This window comes from Pangasianodon hypophthalmus, chromosome 4, assembly GCF_027358585.1.
Source record: "Pangasianodon hypophthalmus isolate fPanHyp1 chromosome 4, fPanHyp1.pri, whole genome shotgun sequence".
Lineage (NCBI taxonomy): Eukaryota > Metazoa > Chordata > Actinopteri > Siluriformes > Pangasiidae > Pangasianodon > Pangasianodon hypophthalmus.
In genome coordinates, this window is record NC_069713.1 from 1196651 (window position 1) to 1209397 (window position 12747).

Below are 12747 nucleotides of genomic sequence, written 5' to 3' on the forward strand. Positions count from 1 at the left end.
CTCATGATCTTATTTGCATGTTGTTGTGGCTTCTGTAAACTGCAGGACTGATGTTATGGTTTAGATAGAAAAGGGGAGCTAAGATTAATTTATAGGTATAGAACAGATACTCATGCTTTTCTTCTGAGATACACTGACCAACCAAATTCTAAAACTCACCAACCCCATTCTAAAACTGTGTTCTGAGATGCTTTTCTGCTCACCGTGGTTGTAAAGAGTGGTTATTTGAGTTATTTGAGTGAATTATTTGAGTGGTTGTTTGAGCGTTCCTGTCACCTGAAATAATGAGCAGGTGTACAGGTGTTCCTAATAAATTGGTCAGTGAGTGGACTTTACAGTGCGTGGTCAGCGGTCTCAAAATTGGTTGTGGGTGTATGGGGTGGCCTGGGTGGGTGTTTAAAAAGTACAATGTTCATAAACAATATCTGTGATGAGGAGCTGCTTTGCATTCATTTTATATTTAAAGGGTCCCTGGCTGCAACATCTATTGCTTGAGGCATTTGTGTGCACTGTGTTTGGCTCGAGATTATTTTAGAGTTCTGAAATTATTTTTATAGATCTAGGTCTAGTTTCATATACAGTCAGATCCATAAGTATTTGGACAGTGACACAATTTTCATAATTTTGCTTCTGTACACCGCCACAAGGGATTTGAAATGAAGCAATCAAGATGTGATTGAAGTGTAGACTTTCAGCTTGGGGTTTAACAAAAATACTGCATTAACCATTTAGGAATTACGGCCATTTTTTAATGGAGTCCCTCCATTTTCACAGGCTCAAAAGTAACTGGACAAACTAAAATAATCATAAATGTTAGGATTATTTTTAATACTTAGATGCGAATCCTTTGCAGTCAGTGACGTCCATGGTTTCCAGATTTCAGGCAGTCACCAAATGCTGAGTTTCCTCCCTCCTTCCTTCCTGAAAGCGCTGAAACACCCACACACCACACAACCACACACTACACAACCACACACTACACAACCACACACCACACACAACCACACACACCCAAAGCACCTTAACTTTCTACAAAACGATTATTTTATATAGATCAGTAACAAAACAATCACACAACAATTCATAGTATCTGTGAGTATACAGGCTAAAAAATGGCAATATCGATCGAAGTTTAAAGAGATAATAATAATAATAATAATAATGAAAATAATAATAATAATAATATAGTTTCTTAAAAAAGGTTTTTTTGTAAATTTATTTTTACGCTACATAAGGCCAACCAGACCGCCGACCAGTCAACATCGCCGGAAATTCCTTCCAAACAACAACGCAACGAGGGAATCCCTGGCAACACAAACGCAAGTATAGTACCTCCAGATTCTCCTCGGAAGAAAAAGCAGCAATAAAACCTGAAGTGAAGTCCGTCACGTGACTGCGGTTAAGCCAGCCGTTCTTCCTGAAAGGCTTTTACGCACTTAATTTTAACTTAAAATTACTACTACTAATAATAATAATAATAAGCTATGATAATAGTTATAATAAATGTGTTTTTTTTTTAATCACAATATAATCATAAAGGTAAAGCGGCAGTAAAACCGGAAGTGAAGGCCGTCAGGAGCCATTTTGTTGTTTAGCCTGAGATAGCTAGCTCACTACATTAACGCTATTTTCTCTAGTAAATACACCACCGTTTGGCGTTTATTAGCAAAAACAATAAAAACACTAAACACTACTCAAAATAACAATCCGGTATTTCTGTACAACTATTTACAGAACTATTTACTGTCGGGTGAGTTATTTATTTATTTATTTATTTATTTATTTTCCATTTTACAGAAACTCTTCATGACGAGTTTATTAAAAGTGCAGCTCTGTATTAACACATAAACTCATCTCAGTCGCTTAAACTGTAATATTTATATAACATTTGTGTGTTATATCTGTAATTAACTCACCGTGTGAAGGTTAAACACGCGGTCTGATCCACTCCGCTCCGTGCTGCTGAAGCTTCACCTGCATGCTGAAGCTCCTCCTGCATGCTGAAGCTCCTCCTGCGTGCCGAAGCTCCTCCTGCGTGCCGAAGCTCCTCCTGCGTGCCGAAGCTCCTCCTGTGTGCTGAAGCTCCTCCTGTATGCTGAAGCTCCTCCTGCGTGCTGCGTGTCGGTACCGTTACTCCCGTCGTTCGTTCTGTTGTCAAGTGACGTGACAGCACTGGATAGAGAAATTAGTTAATTTACAACCTTCCTTACAAACGGGTGCATAGTAATCATCATTATTATTATTATTATTATTACTAAAACATAACACCACAGATCTTCAAGAAACAGTAACAAAAACAGAGTGACAGGAATGGACAGACCTTTTTTTATTTCTAGGAAAATGCTTATTACACATCTTTTGATAATTTTATGATAATTCCTAAATATGATGCAACATACAAAAAATATAGTTTTACGTTATAGTATTACTGACTGAGGTACTGATCCGGGAAGTGGTCACGTGACAAAAGAACTGTAACAGACTTTATTCGATTCTTATATTGCACTAATTGTGGATGTACTGGCGCTCGTGGGTTTCTGAGTTCTCTCTGGTGTGTGTTGGAGAATAAAAAGTTAAGAAGAGTTCGGATGTTCTCGTTTATTGTTTTCTTATCCATAAGTGTTCAGGCGAACCCTGCACGAACGCTCGGTCACACTGGTGGCAGCGGTTTTGTTTTATTTGCGTTTACGTGGTTCAGTGTTACTGCGGGTGTTTAACTAGTTAGTTTATAGTCGAAAGTTCTTAGTGGAGTTCGCACGTGTGGGTTCAACGTGACGCGGCCATCATGTGGTGTAAAGACGAGGATGATTTATATTCAAGACGGGACCGCGACAAGATTAACAGACATGTGAGAATTGAGTTACCGCCGCCGTTCTCCGGTGACGAGAAGCAGAGCTTTCTGTGTTGGGCACGGCAGTTCGAGGTCGCGGTCAGAGCACTCACAGAGGGACATGGTGCTGCGTCCTATAATTATGAACCGGCGCGGATTCTACCGACGCGGCTGAGCAACGCAGCATTTCTTTAGTGGGACAGCCTTCCTCATACTGTTCAGGCTGATTATACAGCGGCAAAAGAAAGACTCAGGGAGGCCTTTGGACAGCGGCAGTTTTTGGTTCGCTTCAGAGCCAGTCTATCAGCCCGCCCTCGTGCTCCGCGGGAAAGTTTGGAGGTGTATGCGGCGGAGATCAGCAGGCTAGTGGACGAGGCTTTTCCTGAATACGGCGACAGAGCCCAAAGGGAAGAAAAATTTCATCGTTTCCTTGCTGGTTTGGATCCGGTGCTCAGAGCTAAATGCCTTGAACAAGGAGCGACGGATTTGGAGGAGGCTGTGATAATTGCAGGTCGGTGTGAGAATGCTAGAGACGCAATAAAGTCTGATTACATGACTGGTAACGTTGCGGGAAGTAATAATGATGGAGGAGCTGTGGCTGCTGTTTATTCTGTGACTGATAATGGAGAACTTTATAGAGCTGTGGATCGACTGACAGAGGAAATGAGGGATATGAGAATGGAATTGAGGCGCTTGTGCGACGAAAACCAAAAACTGAAAGCCAGAGTGAGCCCTAGAGCAATGGACAAGTGGGATGGAGACCACTCTCAGTCTTATGGAATGTGCCAGTGTGTCTGCGGGGGTCGCGGATGCCAGTCACGTGTCTTTGATAGCACTCATAGAGGCCGCTCACCTGGGAGGAAACTGTTCCAGCACCGTGATGGGAGTACATCAGGTATGGATGTGCGTAGTTATGAAAACTCACACTCTCCTTTGTCTCCAGCGAGACGCAGCCCCAGCCCCGGTTCTCGCAGATGGAACAGCTATGTGGATGATTCAAGAAAGCGAGGAGTACGTTTCATGTCACCTAGCGGAGCGGAGCGCCGCTACCAGTCGGAAAACTGACTGTAGCTGATGTTGCGGCCCGAACACCAGCTATGTTGCCTATGGGCCTTCAGATTGACAATGTCGATGTCAGTAATTCTGTATCAAAAGGCAACGATGTAATTACGGACGCTGGCCAGGAGCTGTTAGTATCGTATGTGAAAGGGGTGATGGAAGGCGTGGAGGTTCAGATGTTAGTGGACTCTGGTTCTAGTGTGTCTCTTATGAGTGCAGATTTTCGTATGTCAATTCCTACGCTTCGCAATCGCCCACCGAGAAAAGACTATGTGTCAGCCCATGCAGTGAATGGACAAATGCTAGATACACTGGGCACCATCTCTGTAACATTCCAGCTGGGGACGGAGTCATGGCAGCATGTATTTCATGTGCTAAGAGAAACCACACAGACTGTGTTGCTCGGCTGGGACTTTCTGTTGAAAAATCACGCCTTACTGGACCTCAGTCGTGCTAAGCTACAACTGTGGGACATCACGGTTCCACTACTTACCAGCAAAGACTTTGTTCCAACGTGCTGCAATGTGTCACTGGCCACCACTATAAATCTGCCACCTCTCAGCGAGACAATGGTACCAGTTAAAGTATGTTTACCTAACGCAGCCCATGTAGCGAGTGACTTTGTTGGATACATAGAACCCAATGTGGCGGAGTCTTCCAGTCTACTAGTAGCTCACACAGTGGCTGGGGTTCACAAAGGACTGACAAAGCCTCGGATTTTGAATCCTACTGGACATGACATTTCATTGAAACAAGGGATGCACCCGGGTGAGTTATACTCAGTTGAGGATTCTGATGTTCACCTGTTTCATGCCCCGGTTGATGTAGCTGCAGTGACCTCTTCCACAGCTGCGCCTCCTATATCACTAGACGAGTCACCTATTTCTGATTTGGAGAAAGCTGCACTATCAGCATTGCTGTTGGAATTCAATGACATCTTCAGCTCTTCCAAACTGAATACTGGCAAGTGCAAGCTAGTGAAACATTATATCAGAACTGGTGAGCAGACTCCCATCAAGCAGCGTGCACATCGTACATCCCCTGAAAAACATGCCGAAATAGAAAGACAGGTGGCTGGCCTGCTTGCGGACGGTGTTATCGAGGAGAGCTGTAGTCCCTGGGCATCGCCAGTTGTTTTGGTGAGAAAGAAGTGCGGCACCTGGCGGTTTTGTGTGGATTATAGACGCCTAAACAGTGTGACTATTAAAGATTCTCATCTTCTGCCCCGAGTGGACGACACACTGGACGCGCTGGCAGGTGCTGCGTGGTTCAGCACATTAGATTTTTCTAATGGTTACTGGCAGGTGGAAGTTGCGGAGGAGGACCGTGAAAAGACGGCTTTTACGACAGGACAGGGCCTCTATCAGTGGCGATCTATGCCGATGGGCCTTTCCAACGCCCCTGCCACATTTCAAAGTTTGATGGAGCTGGTCCTCAGAGGGCTCCCGTGGCACATCTGCATGGTATACCTCGATGATATTTTGATTTACAATAAAACCTTTGAGGAACACCTGTCAAGCCTCAAAGAGGTGTTTTTGAGAATCCAATCCGCAGGGTTGAGACTGAACCCACGCAAATGCTATGTTGCCAGAGATCATGTAGTCTTCCTGGGCCATGTAGTTTCTTGAAAGGGTCTTCAGCCCGACCCAAAGAACACAGAGAAAGTTTTGAACTGGCCAGTTCCCCGTTCTCCTTCTGAGGTGAGAGCCTTTGTGGGACTGTGTTCTTATTGTAGAGGTTTCGTCAAGGACTTTTCAAAAATTGCTGCTCCATTGAACCAACTCATTGGTAAAAATGTGCCCTTTGTGTGGACCGCTGTGTGCGATCAATCATTTAACCACCTGAAAAATGTGTTGTCGTCTGTGCCTGTCGTGATATTGCCTGATTTCAGTGTGCCCTTTAAAATCTACACTGACGCCTCAAACCTGGCTGTCTGTGCAGTTCTCGCGCAGGACAGAGATGGGTGTGAACATGTGGTGGCATATGCCAGCCGGGCATTGAATTCCACACAAAAGCATTGGTCCACATTTGATCGTGAGTTGTGGGCTATCGTGTGGGCAGTAAGGGAATTCAAGCACTACATTGGACTTGCCTCATTTACCATTATTACAGACCATCGACCACTCTTAGCCCTTATGTCCATTGATGATGACCCAACAGGAAGAAGAGAGAGATGGATTCTGGAGCTTGATCCATTGAATTGGGTCGTTGTACACAAAGATGGACATCATCACAAAAACGTGGATGCGCTTTCTCGCCGCCCTGAGACACCTGACATGAGTACTGCAAGTGAATGTGGTGAGTTCTGATCAAACAGACACTGACATTCCATGTTCCTCTGAAGTCACTGATTCTGCAGGAGATGCGACTGCGCAGGACTCACTTAACAATTCAGACAGCGTGTCTCCCATTAATGCTTTGTCCCATAGTTTATCAGACATTAGAGCTATGCAGAATGTTGACCCGGACGTTAAGACTGCTTTCAGTTGGGTGGCACAATCCCTACGACCGTCCAGGAGGAAGTTACAAGGAGCCTCTCAGTGCTTGCGGAAGCTTTGGACTGAATTCAACCATCTTTCTATCATTGACGGACTGTTATGCCGCTCAGTTTGCTGCCCTCACGATTTCCCTCACGAGTAAACCTGTAGTCCAAATAGTTGTTCCCTCTGCTCTAAAATCGGACATTCTTTTGCAATTGCATGGTGCCCCAGCTTAGGCCCATTTCTCTTCAGAGTGTGTGTGGGAACGGGCGAGACAATTTTGTTACTGGCCTTCCATGTACAGGGACATCAAAGCATGGACATCAAAGCATGAGCAGTGCAAGGCATGTCAGACACGGCGCAGTCCTGTTCCAGCCCACCATGCGCCGATGGGTGGATCCCAGTCAGTGCGGCCATTTGAATGAGTGGCTATGGACATCTTAGAGCTGCCTGTGACTTCAAAAGGACCAGTACGTGCTGGTTGTCGAGGACTACTTCACTAAATTTGTAAATTTGTATCCCTTGCCTAATCAGTCGGCACAGACAGTAGCACATTGTCTGTTTGAGGATTATGTTCTACTTCATGGCGTTCCAGAGACTTTGCATTCGGACCAGGGTCGTCAGTTTGAGGCGGAGGTGGTTCAGACTCTCTGCCATCTTCTGGACATTAAAAAGACTCGCACCACGCCATACCATCCAAAATCAGATGGCATGGTTGAGCACTTTAATCGGACTCTGATTGATCAGCTGGCTAAGACACTTTTGACTTATGGGGGGGAATGGGACGATTATGTGAAGCATGTGGCATTTGCTTACAATACAACGACTCACTCCAGCACTCGTTTCACACCTTTCTTCTTGACCCACGGTCAGGAAGCACGGGTTCCCGCTGATGTACTGTTACCCACTCGTGCTCTTAACTCTCAGATGTCAGTGTCACATGCTGAATTTGTTTCCTCATTGCTGACTAAACTGAACCATGCCTTGAGCGGTGCACGGATGCACAGTGAGGCAGCTCACAACCGTCAAAAACTGTACCATGATGTTGGCTTGCGTCACCGGCCTTATGATGTAGGTGCCATGGTGTGGCTCCACATCCCGGTGGAGAGCCGCATGAAGCTGGCACCCCACTGGAAGGGATCTTATAAAATTGTGCAAGTCATGGGCAAGGGATCTTATAAAATTGTGCAAGTCATGTGGTGAACTGGGACTGACTTATCGGATTGTAAATCCTTTTGATGCTGGTGAGAGGGCACAGGTAGTGCATTATAATAGGGTGCAGCCATACACAGCCTGAATCATTTCCACTGGAGTCTGAAGTTTCTGGTGGAGCGGAGTGTGTGTCTCCCCGGAACGATCTGAGTACTTTGTCTGACTCGCAATGTTCAGTTAAGGAGTCTGAGCCAAGTGTTATTAAGACTGGGAGAGTTCGTAGACCTCCTGGCCATTTAAGGGGTTTTGTTCTGTATTGAAGTAACTGTTTGCCTGTGTGTATGGGAGAGTGCTAGTAGGATTTTGTTCTATTGCTGAGCCTGTTGTTTCTTTAGCAGGCTTGTTGCCATGTTACGAATGTGCTCTGTACTTTGTTTTGTGTCTTATTGTACACAGATGTTTATTGTTTCTGAATGTTGACCTTGTTATTCTGGCACCTAAACGGGGACGTTTATTTTGTGAGGGGGGGACGTATGTAACAGACTTTATTCGATTCTGTTATATTGCACTAATTGTGGATGTACTGGCGCTCGTTGTGTGTGTGTGTGTGTGTAATGTATTTTTCCGCTCGTGGCTTGCCGTAGATAGACAATGGGCATGCGCACTTTTGGCGCGCTAGAGTGTCACAGGTTTTTGGAGTTCTCTCTGGTGTGTGTTGGAGAATGAAAAGTTAAGAAGAGTTCGGATGTTCTCGTTTATTGTTTTCTTATCCATAAGTGTTTAGGCAAACCCTGCACGAACGCTCGGTCACAGAACGAACGACTCGAAAGACTCGAGAGATGAACTAATCAATTCTCTTTCCGGCTAAGACTGCACTGGTTAAGCTCATGGGGCTGTCACGTGATGAACGAACGACTCAGACCCGAAGACTTGTCAGATAAGAGGCGAGGTGAGCTAATCATAGACTAAAGATCCAGGTAAACAATGAATTAATGTTTTCTGTTTCTTATAGCATTATAGTTTTGTCTTGTTTGTAGTGTGATCAACGTTTGCGTAAGTAGTAGATGTGTTAGGGAAGTAACACGTAACATTTTAATTATATTTTGCTAAAATGAACAAAATGAACGAAATGACTCGAAAAAAGATTCGTTCATTTTGCTGAACGAGACTCAAAGGTCCGAGTCGGTGAAATGATCCGAACTTCCCATCACTAAGCAACACTCACTGTTCGCTCGCTTTATCAGGACCAACACAAAGCAGCTATTCTGAGTTCTGCGCATGCGCGTCATTTGGATCGTAACGGCCAACTGCCGCTTCACGCTGAGGTAAAGTTAAGCGAAAATATATATTTTGTTCGCCGCTTTAATACAGTGGTTTCACTGTGTAATGTTAAATATCATGTTAGAGTTGTAATGGTTTATATTTTGAAGCTTTTATTACGCTTCATAATTGTGTAATTTATCGTCGTGTTTGCATGGTAGCTCATCTGTCTCACACACACACACACACACACACACACTGTAAGCTTTACTGACTTTATTCTAAAGCCATTATTTGTGTGTTATTGTTTTGGAATTATATTTATATTTATATTTATATAATCAGTGACATTTATATGGATTAATATTTATAAGTTATTGTTTGGTATTTAAAACATTTTCTGATTTTAACTAGTAGCTAAATGGTCATGTGATCTTATATTAAATTAAAGCCATCATCAGATGCCAAAATCAGACTGTTTGCCGTTATCACACTGTCGCAAACATAAAACTGTACTCAGTGTTTCCCAAAATTCAGTTTATTCTGCTAAATGTTGAATTTTCCACACAGACACCAATCACACTGAATACGTACCTCTCACTGATACTGAGTAAATATGAAGATATTCATTAGTCTCCGTGTCTCGGACGATGTAAATTCCCCCATCAGTGAGCTTTACTCCTCTCAGTGTAAGAACTGTGTTAGTGAGTGATGTTCTCGGTGTGTATTCAGCTGTACAGTTTAGTGAGCTTCTATCCACAATGCAGATCTGTTCACCATGTGGATCTGCTGAATCTCCACCCTTATAGATCACCTCCACTCGCTCTGATATGTGCAAATCCAGCTGCAGATCTTCACCAGCGTTCATCTGAACTGATGATGTCATGGCTGAGGAGAAAAAACACTCCACATCTTAACCTAAATGTGATATAACACATTAAACCTAAATCAGTAAGAGTGTATAAGCTATAGAGCAGGTAAAGACACTTACTCTCGATGCTGAGACGCAGGTCATTAATGTCTTCACCATCACACTCACACGTGTATAAACCCCTCATACTGTAATCAGCTGCAGTGATGGTGAGGGTGAGATCTCCCTTCAGGTACTGATCATGGGACATTTTAAATCCCTCCTTTAGTGACCTGCAGGATGTCTGATCACACCGAGCCACTGCATCATCTCGGTTACTGAACAGAGTCCATTTGGCCTCACGAGAACATTTCCGTTCACAGGGCAGAGCAGCAGCCTGATTACACTTCACCTGTACAGTAGTGACAGCTGATACAGGTACTGAAAGAGAGAAGCAGATAAACAGAATAAAATATAAACCTATACATGCACACATGATTAAATTAAAATTAAAATGTGTATCTCTCACACATTAACAAACTAACAAAGTTAGTGAGTTCACTTTAAGCTGGTTAAATATGTCCTTTATAATTAACTCCTCAGGAGGAACGTGATCCAGGTATCTGGCCTCAGCTAACTAGTTTCTTCATGTAGATTTTAAGCAAGTTATGTAGGTTTATTAAAGCAATGTAAATTAGATATTTTAGCTAACTAGCAAGCTATATAGGTTTATATATAAATAAATATTTAATGTATATACGTCATCTCTCACTCAGGAGTCTATAATTCATGTTTTATATCATATATCTGTATATGTACATTTTAAACAATATTGCTGTTTTACATTTCACTAAATGTTATTATACGCGTTTCTCTTTCCATTATAATCACAACTGATTAAATAGCAGCATAAAATAAAAAGAAAAAAATATCAGTAAAGATCAAGATCAAGATATTTTACATGAATACACTGTGAAGTGTTTTTATTTTTTATTTACTGAAATGATTTCTAAACATATATGCTAACGAATGAGAAAAAAACCTAAAGGTACTGACACTTTCAGCCTCATCACTAAATCCAGAGTAAATAAACAGAATAAATCTAAAAGCCTCCATCCCGACAGGCTCCACCCCCTTTCCCCTGGTGACTGGTACACTGCTGCTGTTTGGCCTGTATTTGCATATGGAACCTGATTGGCTCTTATATTTGATGACGCAGTAACACTCTCCTGTAACTCAGGTTTGTTTCTTAATAGAAGGATTTTCACACTTTGATCCTCTGAACTCTCACATTAAATCCTGAGAAAGTAAATGTAATTAATCCTAAAACATGTTTAATAGAGGTTTGTAAGACTGTAAGAGGAACTCGCTGAGCCCAGTGTGAGCAGTGAGACTGAAATCACACTCACCTGTGATGAACGTGAGGATGAATAAAAGCAGGACCTGGTGAGGAACCCTGCAGGACTCCATGTCTGAGACACAACACCACCAGCAGCACTGCACAGGTGAGAACAGGTGAGGAATTAACCAGGTACCTAAACACAATAAGTGCAGTGGGAAAGCTTAAGAACAAAGAACGACATGGAGAGTAGAGACAGGAACCTGACACACCACACACACACTCATACCTAACACTGGAGCTGTGACGGCTAAGTGAGGAGCTAGTAATTACTAATTGATTGATTAATATTTATTTGTAGCTATCTACTTCATAAAACTTTGTAACCTCATCAACTGAAAACTACTACTACTACTAATAATAATAATAAGCTACGATCAAAGTTATAATTTAGGGAGAGCATTCATCTTAATTACAGCCTGGACTATTTTTCAACAGCTATCTTTGTTCAGGCTAAATGTGGAGCAAAATTAAGTTTAAATAACTCAGAAATATTTCTTGCTACAACCACACCAAGATATGTGACACTGTCTGGGGCTAATTTAAATGGATAAGCAGAAAAGGAAGATAGTTTTGCAGCTTGATTTATAGGAAATAGCTCACTCTTGGAAAGATTGACATTATATCCTGACATAGTGCTGAAACGCTCAAATACAGCCACAACATGAGGAAGAGAATTATGTGGATCTGAGATATACAGGAGCAGGTCATCTGCGTATAATGATAATTTACGCTCTCTGTCCCTCTAATAATTCCCTGAATAACTGATGTTGATCTCAGCAAAACAGCTAAAGGTTCAATCGCTACTGTGAAAAGTGGGGACACATGGGATAGCTCCACTTCGGAAGTGAAGTCCGTCACGTGACTGCGGTTAAGCCAGCCGTTCTTCCTGAAAGACTTTTACGCACTTAATTTTAACTTAAAATTACTACTACTACTAATAATAATAATAATACTAATAATAATAATAAGCTATGATAAAAGTTATAATAAATGTGTTTTTTTTTTTTAAATCACAATATAATCATAAAGCTAAAGCGGCAGTAAACCCGGAAGTGAAGGCCGTCAGGAGCCATTTTGTTGTTTAGCCTGAGATAGCTAGCTCACTACATTAACGCTATTTTCTCTAGTAAATACACCACCGTTTGGCGTTTATTAGCAAAAACAATAAAAACACTAAACACTACTCAAAATAACAATCCGGTATTTCTGTACAACTATTTACAGAACTATTTACTGTCGGGTGTTTTATTTATTTATTTATTTATTTATTTATTTATTTTCCACGGCGGCCATTTTACAGAAACTCTTCATGACGAGTTTATTAAAAGTGCAGCTCTGTATTAACACATAAACTCATCTCAGTCGCTTAAACTGTAATATTTATATAACATTTGTGTGTTATAATATCTGTAATTAACTCACCGTGTGAAGGTTAAACACTCGGTCTGATCCACTCCGCTCCGTGCCGCTGAAGCTCCATCTTTTACACTTTCAGTTTCGATTCAGAGCGAGTAAATCTCACGCATGCGCACTTCACTCTCACAGCTAGTGATCTGTAATAGCCTGCATCAGTCTTTTACAGGTTTTTTAAAGTTGTTTTTTCTCAGTCAGTTTTAGCGCTTATTCCTCTCCGCTGTTAATATTTTATTGAACTAGACACAAACTACATGAATTACAAATCGAGCTAACACATTTTTCCCCTTGTGGTGCATAA

The 12747-nt window shown here is 42.2% G+C and overlaps 1 protein-coding gene across 6 annotated transcripts in view; it reads right to left on the minus strand.

Moving 5' to 3' along the window:
• The window catches only part of LOC117597014 (uncharacterized), an 82128-nt gene that overhangs the window by 4421 nt on the left and 64960 nt on the right, over positions 1–12747 (minus strand). For 3 of the 6 annotated variants that reach the window (XM_053233377.1, XM_053233375.1, XM_053233376.1), the window contains exons 4-5: positions 1917–2172; positions 833–976 (exon numbers count right to left, since the gene is read on the minus strand). In XM_053233377.1, coding sequence (XP_053089352.1) covers positions 880–976; positions 1917–2172 — 353 coding nt within the window. In that variant the 3' untranslated portion in view covers positions 833–879. Of the gene's footprint in view, positions 1–832; positions 977–1916; positions 2173–12747 lie in introns of those variants that run through there. The other 3 variants (XM_053233383.1, XM_053233381.1, XM_053233378.1) reach the window with 2 other exon arrangements.